At 36.2% G+C, this 14,283-nt stretch overlaps 1 protein-coding gene across 19 annotated transcripts in view; it reads right to left on the bottom strand.

Moving 5' to 3' along the window:
- Window positions 1–14,283, bottom strand: part of Trim37 (tripartite motif containing 37) — a 260,965-nt gene that overhangs the window by 185,743 nt on the left and 60,939 nt on the right. For all 19 annotated transcript variants that reach the window (XR_011704892.1, XR_011704893.1, XM_071603113.1 and 16 more), the window contains exons 15-17: window positions 10,073–10,291; window positions 8,963–9,099; window positions 2,220–2,305 (exon numbers count right to left, since the gene is read on the bottom strand). Coding sequence is in view for 17 of the 19 variants with exons in the window: in XM_071603113.1 (XP_071459214.1) it covers window positions 2,220–2,305; window positions 8,963–9,099; window positions 10,073–10,291 (442 nt within the window). In the remaining 2 variants the exon portion in view is untranslated. The remainder of the gene's footprint in view (window positions 1–2,219; window positions 2,306–8,962; window positions 9,100–10,072; window positions 10,292–14,283) is intronic.

The following is a 14,283-nucleotide window of genomic DNA, read 5'->3' as shown; positions in this document are numbered from 1 at the left end:
AAGGGCCATCTCAGGACTCTGTTCTCTACATCTTGATACAGTATTCAGCTGTCCGAGTAACAGCTTAAGCAGGCCTACATATAACTCTGGCTGTGCTCCAGAGAGAGCTAACAGTAAGATTCGGTGGTATCCACATTCCCATGGTTTTCAAGTCTGCAGGCTCACAGATCCCAAGAGTTATGAGGGTGTGGCAACCTCTACCTAACTTCCCCAGAGTCTAGAGAGAAATCTCCAGGTGTGGAACTACCACAGAGATTCTCCACTATTATGCTTATTGGATATATGGGAGCAGGAGTGTGCCTTTTGAGATCCCAGAATAGTAGAGCCATAGGCACCAGCATGCAACCTGAGTATAGCCACTTGAATCAGGCCCAGCGAAGGCAAAGGCAGGGTTTCCTAAGGCCTTGGATGCCTGTCCTTTGCCACAGTGTGTACAGGAGGTAACATATATAGAGAAGGATTCTTCTGAAGCTTGAAACTTACTATTTGCCCTTCTGGATTTTGTACTTGCTTTCAATTGATAGGCCGTTCTTGAAGCCTTCTTCTATTTTGGAACAGGACTGTTTACCCTATGTCTGTCCCACTGATGCCATGTTGGAAGTAGATAATTTCTTCTGATTTCACAGGCTCACAGCTGGAAGGAGTTTGCCTTGAGTTTTAGATGAGATCCTGGACTTCTGAGTCAATGTTGGAATGAATTCTGCCTTTGGAGCATAATGTATTCTGTACAAAAGAAGGATGTTAAGTTCTGGGGGTCCAGAGGCAGAATGCTGTTTTGTATATCTCCACCAAGCCAGATATGGTGGCATACTATTTTGGAGGCTGAGGAAGGAGGATCACAAGTTCAAGGGCAGCCTGGGAAACTTAGAGACCCTGTCTAAAAAATAATAAGGGCTGGGTATGTAATTAAGTACTACAGTGCTTTCCAAGCATATACTAGGTCCTAGCTTCAATTCTCAGACGAGAGAGAGAGAGAGAGAGAGAGAGAGGGAAGGAGGGAGGGAGGGAGGGAGGGGGGGAGGGGAGGGAACAAAGAAAAGGAAGAAAAAAAATTTTCAACAAAACTCATGTTCAAATTTAAACCCCATTGTAGAAACTTAATCTGACTATGGTACTTGAAGACCTTTGGGATATAATTAACATTAAATGAGGCTAATAAGGGTAGAGTTCTAATCCAATGTACTTGTGGTTTTATAAGAGGAGGAGGATGAACCTGAGCTAGGACATTATGTCTCCCAATATGCTACCTTATGCTGCTGCCTTGGGAATCCACAGTTTCCACCAGCAAGGACTACCTCATAAGATGCAGGTGGCCAACCTTGAATTTCTGTTCTTTAGAACTGTGAGCTGAATAAACTTTTATTCTCCATAAATTACTCAGTCTATATTCTTTAGTTATAGCAGTAGCTCTGGACCCACAAAACTCATGTCCTTCTCACAAAATACATTCATTCCATCACAATAGACCCAAAGTCTTGATCAACCAAGCCTTAACACAAAAAAGATTCATAAATCGAATAGTATATAATTTGTGCTTTGAATTAAAACAACATTCAATAAATTGTGAAATATGGCAACTTCTAAAATTTCTGTATGTATCAGATTCTGTAACTATAAACAGTAGATATTGCCAGGCACAGTGGCACACACCTGTAATCCCAGGTACTTGGGAGGCTGAAGCAGGAGGATCATAAGTTTGAGAATAGCCTCTGCAACTTAGTGAGGCCCTAAGCAACTTACCTAGACCCTGTCTCAAAATAAAGAGGGCTGGGGATGTGGTAAGGTGTCCCTGAGTTCAAGTCCACTTAAAAAAAAAAAAAAAAAAAAAGCAAGGTGCTAAGCAACTCAGCGAGACCCTATCTCTGAAGTGAAAATAAAAATAGGGCTGGGGATATGACTCAGTGGTCAAGTGCCCCTGAGTTCAATCCCTAGTACTAAAAAAAAAAAAAAAAAAGTAGATATTATTAGAACCTATCTCAGAGAATTTTCTAAGTAAACAGGATAAGGTACACAGAATGGCTTCAAACAATGCCTAAAACACAAGAACACTTTTCCAATAATAGTTATCACTAGTAATACACTCTAAAATCCATACTATAAAATATAGCACTTTTAACACCATGAACCACATAGAGCAGTGGCTATAATTTACTGAAATATGATCTGGTCAGAAAAGAGCACAGACAAGACAGAAGGCTTGTGGGGCTTGGCCTCTGTACCTGGAGGTCCTGCAGCAGCTGCATCTTCCATCAGTTCTCCCTCTTCCAACTCCATATTGTTATATTCTACATCATTTTCTCCAGACCTAATAAACAAGATTCATCATTCTCACAGAGTAAAAACAATTAACATTTATAAATACATTTCAAAGAATTTTATAACAAGTGTACCAACTTTCTCCTATGAAGACATAACATTTCTAAATGCAAAAATAATAACTTCTATCAGTATCTCATGAATGAGTAATGTTAATGTTCAAACAACATTTTATTTATTTGAATAATAAACTTTTTTAAAGGAAGGAAGTCTTTTTTTATAATATAACTTTATTTTTTTAAATTTACTTTTATGTGGTGCCAAGGATCATGTGCTAGGCAAGCATTCTACTACTGAGATATAACCCCAGCCCTAAAATATAAGCTTTTTAAAAATATCAAAGTAGAAGCTAGGTGTGATGGCATATGCCCGTAATCCCAGAAACAGGAGAAGTCGTGAGGCAGGAGGATCACAAGCTCAAAGCCAATCTTAGAAAATTATTAAGACCCTGTCTCAAAAAGGGCTGAGAATGCAGCTCAGTGGTAAAGTGCTCCTAGACTCAATTTCCAGTACCCACCCTCCACTGTCACCCACTAAAATCAAGGTAGGGTTGGCAACATTTAATTTTTAAATCAGAAAATCTGAGAACCACTGTAAATAGAAGAGACTATAGGTTTAAAGAACTGGTAACCTAATGATAGTAAAATTAGGAAATGTTTAAGAAATAAAAGTCCAAATTACTATACAGGACTAAAATAACTTTAAAAAAAAGGTGCTGCTTCCTACTAGTACTCATAAAGACTCTCTTATTACTAAAAAACACTATTTTTAAACTACAAAGTATTATTTGGAATAGTAGAAATCAATTTTTTTTAAATTTTTAAAAATTCATTTATTTATTTGCTGTAATTTGTTATACATGACTCAGCATTAAAAGAGAAGAAAATCATGACATTTGTAGGTAAATGGATGGAGCCGGAGAATACGATGCTAAGGGAAATAAGCCAATCACAAAAAACCAAAGGCCGAATGTTATCTCTGATAAGTGGTTGCTGATCAATGTTATTTTGTATATTTAAAGAAATCTTAAGATCATCTCCCAGCTTGATGGTTTAAGGAGCTCTGCAGACCTGCTTTTGAGAAAACTGGTGACAGTTTTTTTTAATAAAACATTTATGGGCTGGCACTGCAGGTCAGGGGTAGAAAGCTTCCTTACCATGCATGAGGTCCTAGACTCAATCTTCAGAATCACAAAAACAAAAGCAACGAAAAATATTTAAAGATTCTCAAAATGATTCTATTGAAACCGAACAAATGAAAAAACATACACTTCAAAAAATATACATTAAGCTGGGCCTGGTGAAACAGGACTATAATCCCAGTGGTTTAGGAGGCTGAGGCAGGAGGATTACAAATTCAAGGCGAGCCTCAGCAATTTAGCAAAACCTTGTCTCAAAATAAAAGTCAAAAAGGAGCTGGAGATGTAGCTCAGTGGTAGAGCACCCCTGAATTCAATTCCAATGCAAAAAAAAAGTATTAAAATTTATTAAGACAGAGTATGCATCTGTGGTACCTGAATCTTAAATCACTCCTCTTCCCCATCAAATCCATTCAGACAGAAATCCCACTTCAGATTGGAATTGTCAAGAACAAAGATCTTCCACTTCCTGCAGCTCCCAAGAGGATATATTCCCAGGAAGGGTAAGAAATCAATATTTCTCATTTTGCCTCCAGCTACATATTGCTAATGCCAAGGTCTAAGTGTATGTGGCCAAAAGGTAAGGAATTCCTTTCTACCCAGATCCATATGTAAAATAGAGGCTCTACTTGGGTATAGCATGTTGAAAATGCTGAGGCCCAAATTGCCCTTGTCACAGCTTATTCATAAAGTGAAGGTTCAAAGCTAAAAAAGCAAACTCAGAAGAGCTAAGCTTACTGCTCCACTGCCTAGTTAGCTCAGCTTTTAAAGCAGGAGAGAGAAGTACACTTTTCTCCTCACTCCAGTTCAGAGCCACAGGGGATGGGATTGTATCTCAGTGGTAGAGCACTTGCTTAGCTGGGTTCAATCCTCAGCACCACATAAAAATAAATAAATAAAATAAAGATATTTAAAAATAAAAGAGCCACGGAGAAAGATGCAACACATTAAAAATATCAACAAAATATTAGCAAATGGATCCAGCAATATAAGAGAATCATAATATACCTTATCAGTAGAATAAAAATGACACTCTGAGTAGATCGAAAAAGCGTACATAACAAAATCCAACCCTGTTTATAATAAAACCATGCAATATTCAATAAAAACTAGTGAAAATACAAAACCTCATGAGGAACCACTGGATCACTCATACACTTCTAGAGGGAATGTAAAATAGTATAGCGATTCTAGATAACTAACATCTCTTTAAAACAAAACATGCAATTATCATATGAACCAACAATGCATTTATCCCAGAGAAATTAAGAATTATGTTGACATAAAAACCTGTGCACAGGCTCAGCACAGTGGTGTACTCCTATAATCCCAGCTACTCAAGAGGCTGGGAAGGAGGATTGCAAATTCAAGATCAGTCTCAGCAACTCTGTGAGGCCCTAAGCAATTTAGGAAGACTCTGTCTCAAAATAAAAAATAAAAAAGGGCTTGGGGATGTGTTTCAGAGGCTAAACATCCTTGGGTTCAATCCCTGGTAGACAAACAAACAACACTGTGCACAGGTATTTATAACAGCTTTATTCAGAATATAGCCCAAATCTGGAAACATTCCAGATATCCTTCAATGGATTGGCTGAATAAACTGGGGAACACCTACAATACAGAATTACTACTCAGCAATAAACAGAAATGAACTATTAATATATACCATAACCGGAATTCAATCTTCAGAGAACTATTTTAAAAGAAAGAAGTCAATCCTTTAAGGATATATGTTTACACACTGAAATAACATTCTTTAAGTGGGGGAACCTTGAAATGAGTGATTGCCAGGAGTTAAAGAGAGAGCTGAAATGGGTAGAAAAGTGGATATGACTATAAAAAAGCAACATGAAGAATTCATATGGTGAGGAAAATGTTCCATTCTGACTATATCACAGTCAACATTCTGACTGTGGTGATGTACTATACTTATACAAGATGCTCCACTGGGGAAAATTGGATAAAGTGTAATGAGATCTCTTATTATTTCTTATAACTGCATATAAAATTATCCCAAAATAAAAAGAAGAAATTAAACGCCAGGAAAAAAATAAATAATATTATTACAGAAAAAACATGAAGGGAGAAAGTTGAGAAGGAGAAGAAAGGAAAGAAATGAATATCTTTTCCAGTTAAAAAAACTGATAATGATCACTAGTCAAACAGACGATACGCCTATTTCTTCTTTCTAAAAGGAAGAAGGGCTGGGGGTTTGGGGTAGTGGTGGAGCGCTTGTCTGGCATGTGTGAGGCATTGGGTTTGATCCTCTGCACTACATAAAAATAAATAAATAAAATAAAAGGAAGAAGAGCTGGGAATACAGCTTTCCTTCTTGCTGGTAGGGCACTTGCCTAGCATGGGTTCAATCCCTAGTACTGTGGGGGGTGAGGAATGAATGAATATGAGTCAATCTATAAGAAGAAGGAAAATTAACTTGTGCTGTTATTTCTATGAATTGTATAAAATAATTTAAATTAAGATATTACTATAGATGTGGTAAAGGCGCTCCCCCGCCCCACTGTCTTGACAAGGTCACAGTCCAGCGTAGATGAATGTATATGGACACAACACAAACACTATTAGAAAGGTTGTGAATCAAGTTTTACATAAAACCCAGCTGCCTTTAAGAACAATCTTGAAAAAAAGCCAAGAGTCATAACAAAGTAGTAATTCAGATTAAATTATATCTGTTAGCAATCTTAGCAAGCTGGACTTCACATCATAGAAAGTGCTATTAAAGAATAAACTGTAAATTTTCCATGCTGATTCAAATCAATCAGTTCTAGTCATCTAAAAATCTCACATTCTCATTAGGGACTTCTCATTTGGGGACTTAAAAAGTACCCAGGCTTCACATTTTAACTAGCTAACCCCTTTTAGATAACTAAATGGTCTATTTTGAGGGACTAATTTTGTAAGAATGGAGGGGAACCCAATAGGATGTTAGAAAAGTCTCATCTGGGATTAGGTGTGATGGTGCATGTCTGTAATCCCTACAACATGGGAAGCTAAGGCAGGTGGATAGTAAATTTGAGTCCATTCTCAGCAACTTAACAGAACTTGGTCTCAAAAATAAAAAAATAAGAAGGGCTGGGCATGTAATTCAGTAGTAGAGCACCCCTGGGTTCAATCTCCAGTACCACAAAGAAGAAAACATCTCATCTGAGGCTGGAATGTAATTCAGGGGTAGAGCACTTGCCTAGCATGTGTGAAAGCTTGAGTTAGATCCCCAGCACTGCAAAAATACAAAAACAATACAAACTCAAAACCATCTCATCTGAACTCTTATTTAACAGCTGATACAGGGCTGGGACAGAGAAGGTACAAGATGAATCTGGAGTGCTTTACAATAACACAAAGCTAAAAAAGTGCTTAAAAATGATGGAGGGCTGGGGCTGTAGCTCAGTGGTAGAGCACTTGCCTAGCATGCATGAGGCACTGGGTTTGATCCTCAGCACCATATAAAATAAACAAATAAAATAAAGGCATGCTGTCCATCTACAACTACAAAAAAAAAAAAAAAAAAAAAAAAGACAGGACTAGGGCTATAGTTCAGTGGCAGGGTGCTTGCCTAGCATGCATTAGGCACTGGGTTAGAAACTCAGCACCACATAAAAATAAACAAGTAAAATAAAGGCATTCTTGGGCTGGGGATACACCTCAGTTGGTAGAGTGCTTGCCTAGCATGTAGGAGACACTGGGTTTGATCCTTAGCACCACATAAAAACAAACAAATGAAATAAAGGCATGCTGTCCATCTACAACTACAAAAAATAAAAATTAAAAAAATAATGGAGATATATTCAAAGAATACAGGACTTAGCTGTAACAGGTTACCATTAGCCAAATGTATAATAATCTGAGCAATGAAATAAATGATAGTAAGGAATTCAAACCATTTTATAACATAAGAATTGATACTAGTGAAATTAATATATCAATTAATGGGGTTGAGGAGCAAGCTCTTCCTTAAAGTAGAATTCCACTATTGAGTATAGAAGGAATAAAGGAATTAGAAAATCATCAATGGCAATTGTTATGGTTTGGATGTGAGATGTCCCTCCAAAAACTCACATGTGAGACAATGCAAGAAAGTTCAGAGAAGAACCAATTGGGTTGGGAGAGCTTTAACCAATCAGTGAATTAAAATCCCCTTATGGGGGTTAACTGAGTAATAAGTGGAGGAGGTGGGGCATTGTAGGTGTGGCTTTGGGATATATATTTTGTATCCTGCAGTGGAGTTTCTCTCTCTCTGCTTTCTGATCTTCATGTGAGCTGCTTCCCTCTGTTAACACTCTTCCGCCATGATGTTCTGCCTCACCTCGACTAAGACCTCTGAAACAGTGAGCCCTCAAACAAACTTTTCCTCCTCTACAATTGTTCTGGTCAGATCTTTTAGTCACAGCATTGAAAAGCTGACTAAAACAGCAATCACAAAGTAACCTTTTTTAAGTAAGAATCATCAAGAGATATGAGAAACAGGTTATACAGTATCTCTACAAAAAGCCCCCATAAGGTATTCATTAATAACAAAAGGATAAGTAATTCTAGAAGGGAGAAACCTGGGAGACAATACCTAAATCAGATGATCAAAATTAATAACCATCAGTAACGTGACAGATTAATATCATGTGTAATTCCACTCATTGTGCACAGAAAAAGATGCATCAAGACTTCAGTAGTATTCTTGCCAAAAGTTCCCAGCTCAATCTAATCATGAGGAAACAGACTAATCCAATTGAGAGACTGTCTACAAAATACCTACTCTGAGGTGTGGAGATGTGGCTCTACTGAGTGCTGCCTAGCATTCCTGAGATTCTGGGTTATCATGCCCAGCATCAAGGGGAAAAACAAAACAAAACACACACTCTCTCTCTCTCTCTCTCTCTCTCTCTCTATTTCATGTCAGCCATGAAGGAAAAGCAAAACAAAACAAAACAGTAATTAAAACTTAAGCAGATAAAGAGATTTAACAACTAAATGCAAATGTAATCTGGGATAGAATCCTGGACCAGACAAAAGACATTACTGACAAAATTTTAATAGGTTACAGTACCACAGTATTAATTTCTTGAGTTTAATAACTGCACTACAGTTATATAAGAAACATTCTTAAGTACACAAGGAAAATTATATTCACTTAATCTCAAGTATCTCAGAAAAAAAGTTATGTATAGAAAAAAGAAAAATTTAATAAAGCAAAATATTAACATTTGGGAATTAATCCATATGAAGGGAATATGGAAACTCTAAATAATATTTTATAAGTTTTCTTAAGTATTAAATAATTTCAAAATTAAAATTTAAAAGTTAAAATAAAACCCAAAACTCTTGGCTTAGAACCTAGAGATGAGAGGGAAGCTGTCTATTTAGTATTTCATTCAAGTTCGTTTATTTATTACACCATATCTAGAAAAATATGCTGAACATCAACACTAAGTTTTCAATATGCTTCTAAAAATCACCACTCAGATGCTTTATAAGTGGTAGGTAATGTGGGTCACTCACATAGTTTCTTCATCAATATCATTTTCTTCTGTGTTACTTGTTGCTGTGGAACTGGCAGAAGAACTGCTGCCATCAAGGTGATTTACTTCATCTTCACCAACTAGATCTAGATCCAGATCTCCATCTGAAAGCTCATTCTAGATGAAAGCAAAGCAAAGAAGAATTCTGTTGTAAATGTTTCCACCCTGTTGATCATCCAATCCAGACCATGAAGAATTATGCAGGTTTCAGAATTCTATTCTATGCCCCTGTGTCCCTATACTGCTGAGCACCACAACACTAACTGGTATCACTACCAATCTATGGTTATTAATTTTAGCTGGGTCCTCAATGGAACTGGATATGCTTCATATATTCCATGTCAGCTTCCTAGAAAGGTTCCTCAAGAAGTAATATGTCAAACAATCCCTCAAGTCCAAAGTAGTCTTCATATTTCTCAAGGTCATGAAATAACCTTAATATCTGCATAGAAAAAGTAAACATAAATGTACCCAACTTTCAGTTGTCTTTACCTACAAACTGCACCTTTTTTTTTTTTTAAATTCAATCTGGGTTAACGATTTCATTCTACCATTGTTACCTCCTTAGTTCATCAGTGTGCTTAACTTTAACATCTTCATTTAATTAAAAACTGAAGTTTCCCATCTCAAAATTAAAAACTTCAAAAAAATTTTTTGCTTCTTTCTGTACCTTGTCTTAACTATATAAAAATAACAAATACTTCTTGAATTCTTTTTCTGGTTGTTTTTAGCTGGGACAAAATGGTTATCTCCTAACCCTTAATAATTCTACTGACATGCAATGATAAGATACCTACTAGTTTTAGCAAATGAAAACAGAACACATTAAAATCCATAATTTACATAGTTTCATTTCTGGAGTGTTCATCAGTCTGCTTCATATAATGTATATTTTTCTGTAATAAATTAACTTTTAGACTCTTGAAATGCTCAACCACTTCTGACTCATAAACATTAACATTTATAGAACATGTACAAAAATGAAAATTAATGGATAAAATTTTCAAGCACACTGTTTCCCTTATATTCTATGTTGGAAACCATGATTCTATCATTTCTCTTATAAGTCTAAAACTGGCCTAATTATTACATGATAATCTTCATTTTGAATCTTCTCCTCATCTTCTTCATCCTCTTTAGCCTCTCTTACAGAAGCTGTAGTAGGGCCACCTTCAAGAAGCATGTCAGAGCATGACCCAGACTTCTTGGCTCGCATCTCTGGAGTGTCATCATTTTGGGGACTGAGATGATTATCTGGTGGTGACAAATCTCTTGATTTCTGAGTTCGAGACAGCTCAATGGTAAGTCTCTTTTAAAACAAGAACAGCATTAACATTAGTTTTAAGCAGTGCCTCATGGGCATAGAAAAAAACAGTTTAAAGTTAAAAAATGGATCCAGGAGTTGGGGCTGGGACTCAGTGGTAGAATGCTTGCCTAGTATATGTCAGGCACTGGGTTCAATCTGCAGCACCAAATAAAAAATAAATAATATTAAGATATTGTGTTCATCTACAACTAAAAATAATATGTAAAAAAATTGGGTCTAGATGCAGAAAAAGCATTTGACAAAATACAACATCCAGTCATGTTCAAAACACTAGAAAAACTACGGATAGTAGGAACATACCTCAACATTGTAAAAGCTATATAAGTTAAACCCAAGGCCAACATCATTCTAAATGGAGAAAAATTTAAAGCATTCGCTCTAAAAACTGGAAAAAGGCAAGCATGCCCTCTTTCAAGCCTTCAACACAGTCCTTGAAATAGCCAGAGCAATTAGACAGAAAAAAGAAATTAAAGGGATACAAATAGGAAAACAAGACTATCAAATTACCCCTACTGCCAAGAACATGATTCTATATTTAGAAGATCGCTCAAAAAAAAACTCCACCAGAAAATTTCTAGAACTCATAAATGAACTCGGCAAAGTAGCAGGATATAAAATTAACACCCATAAATCAATCAAGTTCCTATACATCAGTGATGAATCCACTGAAAAGAGAAATTAGGAAAATTATCCCATTTACAACAGCCTCAAAAACAAAATAAAATATTTCAGAATTAGTCTAACAAAAGAGGTGAGAGACCTCTACAATGAAAACTACAGAATTTTAAAGAAAGAAATTGAAGAAGACCTTAGAAGATGAAAAGATCAGATTACATGTGGGTTTTCTGGGTAACAGCTTCAAGGTCCCTGCCCAACAGGGAACATCAACTCCAGAAATACCAGTTGAATAAACCTCCGGATGCTTTCCAATGTGCTTTAGTGACTGATCAGGAGTCCCCAGACATTCTGGACCAGTGAAATGACATCCACCATTCTCCCCATATAAATGCCTGACAGGCACAAAATGGGGAAATAACAAATGATCTTTGTCATTTCAAACAACACTTTTTGGACTATTTTGTGAGAGATACTAATGTTTGCACCCTGTGACTTTTGTAAAACCTTACTAAGTCTAGTAGTTTTTCATAGATTTGTAAGAATTTTGCACAGGAATTATTATGTAATTTGCCTTTTTCACAATGGTTGTTCCTTGTATTATATTATTCTTATGTGGATGGAATGCATAGAGTTTCAAAGACAATGTTGAAAATAAAAAGAAGATGGAAAGATCACCCATATTCTTAGATAGACAGAATTAATATTGTCAAATGACCATACTATCAGAAGTGCTATTTAATGCAATTCCTATTCAAATTCCGAAGATGTTCTTCATAGAAATAGAAAAGGCAGTCATAAAATTCATTTGGAAATATAAGAGGCCCAGAGAGCCAAAGTAATTCTTAGCAAGAAAAGTGAAGCAGGAGGCATCACAATACCCAACCTTAAATTATACTACAGAGCTATCGTAACAAAAACAGCATGGTATTGGCAATAAAACAGACATGAAGACCAATGGTACAGAAGAGAAGGCACAGAGATAGACCCACATAAATACAGTTATCTAATGCTAGATAAAGGCACCAAAAACATACTTTGGAGAAAAGATAGCCTCTTCAACAAATGGTGCTGGGAAACTGGAAATCCATATGTAGCCAAATGAAATTAAACCTGTATTGCTCACCCTGCACAAAACTCAACTCTAAGTGGACTTAGACAAAAGACCTTGTGCCTAGTAGAAGGAAAAGTAGGCCCAACTCTCCATAATGTTGGCTTAGGAACTTACCTCAATAAGATTCCTGAAGTGCAAGAAGTAAAATCAAGAATGAATAAATGGGACAGTATCAAACTAAAAAGCTTCTTCAAGTAAAGGAAACAATCAAGAATGTGAAGAGGGATCTTATAGAATTGAAGAAAATTTTTGCCACCTGCACCTCAGATACAGCATTAATCTCTAGGATATATAAAGAACTCAAAACACTTAACACTAAATAAAACCAAATAGCCACAAAAATAAATGGGAAAAGGAACTGAACAAGGCACTTCACAGAAGAAAAAATACTATCAGTCAACAAATATATGAAAAAAATGTTCAACGTCTCTACCAATTAAGAAATGAAAATTAAGACTACACGGAGATTTCAACTCACTCCAGTCAGAATGGCAATTATAGAACTAACAATAAATGTTTAGAAGGATGTGGGGAGATAGGTACTCTTGTACATTGTTGGTGGGACTGCAAATTGGTACAACTACCATGGAAAGCAGTATGGAGATTCCGTAGAAAACTTGGAATGGAATCACCATTTGACCCAGCTATCCAACTCCTTGGTTTATACCCAAAGGACTTAAAATCAGCATACTATAGTGACACGGCCACATCAATGTTCATAGCAGCTCAATTTGCAATAGCTAAGCTATGGAACCAACCTAGGTGCCCTTCAACAGATGAATGGATAAAGAAAATGTGGTACATACACACAATGGAATATTACTCAGCCATAAAGAAGCCAATCTCCCCCCAAAAACAAAGGCCAAATGATCTCTCTGATATGCGGATGCTAATACACAACAGGGGGCAGGGAAAGAAGAATAGAAGTTCATTGCATTAGACAAAGGGGAGTGAAGGAAAGGAGGGGAGACAGGAATAGCAAAACCAGTAAAATGAATTGGACTTAACTTTCTTATGTTCATATATGAATACACAACCAGTATAACATCACATCATGTACAAGAATGGGAAGTTATAATCCATGTATGTACAATATATCAAAATATACTCTACTGTCATGTATATCTAAAAAAAGGATTTAGATATTCCTTAAACTACTTATTTTCTTTCTTTCTTTTTTTTTTTTTTTTGTACTGGGGATTGAACCCAGGGGCACTTAGCCACTGAACCACATCCCTAACCCTTTTCATTATTTTTTTGAGACAGGATATAAGTTGCTAAGGCTGGCCAGGAACTTGCAATCCTTCTGCCTCAGACTCCCAAGTCACAGGGATCACAGGTGTGTGCCCAATTTCCTAAAACTATTTCTTTTTCTTTTTTTTTTTTTAAGAGAAAGAGAGAGAGAGAGAATTTTTTAAATATTTATTTTTTAGTTTTCGGTGGACACAACATCTTTGTTTGTATGTGGTGCTGAGGATCGAACCCGGGCCGCACACATGCCAGGCGAGCACGCTACCGCTTAAGCCACATCCCCAGCCCTAAAAACTATTTCTTGAACTATCTCTTTTATCCACTTTTGCCTCTGTTTATAGGGGAAAAAATCTATAGCAAAAATAAATACTTTATTCTCTTCCTTTCATATTTAGCCCAAGCTACATAAATAATTACAGTGAATAATTATAGTGAATACAGGCAGGTTTTTATTTTTTCTTTTTCTCAGAGCTAAGCATTGAACCCAAGGCCTTGCACATACTAAGCAAGTACTCTGCCACTACACTACATACCCAGCCCCAATAGTTTAAAATAACACACTTAACATGAAAATCTCCAGATGTATATATTGTTTATATTTTCTCTCTTGTCTATTAACAATACCCCAAATTTCCAGTAAGGAAAAAAAATTCCTCATGCAATTTTGTCATTTTAAAGTAAAAATCCATTAATGGATCTTCCCTAAGCCTCATTCAACCATAAAGAGAGTCTGACACAAAGCAACTTTCAATTCAACTTTTGAATCCTTTAAATCCAAGACAAACTGTGGAGGAGAATTACCTTAGTCACTCGGAGAAACACAGACAATTTACCTCAAACTAGAGCAACACTATGCAATACAATTTTAAGCAATAACAGAAATGATCTACATCTGCAGTCCCTAACACAAGCATTTGAAACGTGGCCACTGAAACTAAGTTACTATGTCTTTAATTTTAATGAAATTAAACCAATATAGCCAAACCATAGCTTA

This window comes from Marmota flaviventris, chromosome 17, assembly GCF_047511675.1.
Source record: "Marmota flaviventris isolate mMarFla1 chromosome 17, mMarFla1.hap1, whole genome shotgun sequence".
NCBI lineage: Eukaryota > Metazoa > Chordata > Mammalia > Rodentia > Sciuridae > Marmota > Marmota flaviventris.
Note: the sequence above shows the minus strand (reverse complement) of the source record. Positions and strands in the feature narration are given on the sequence as shown.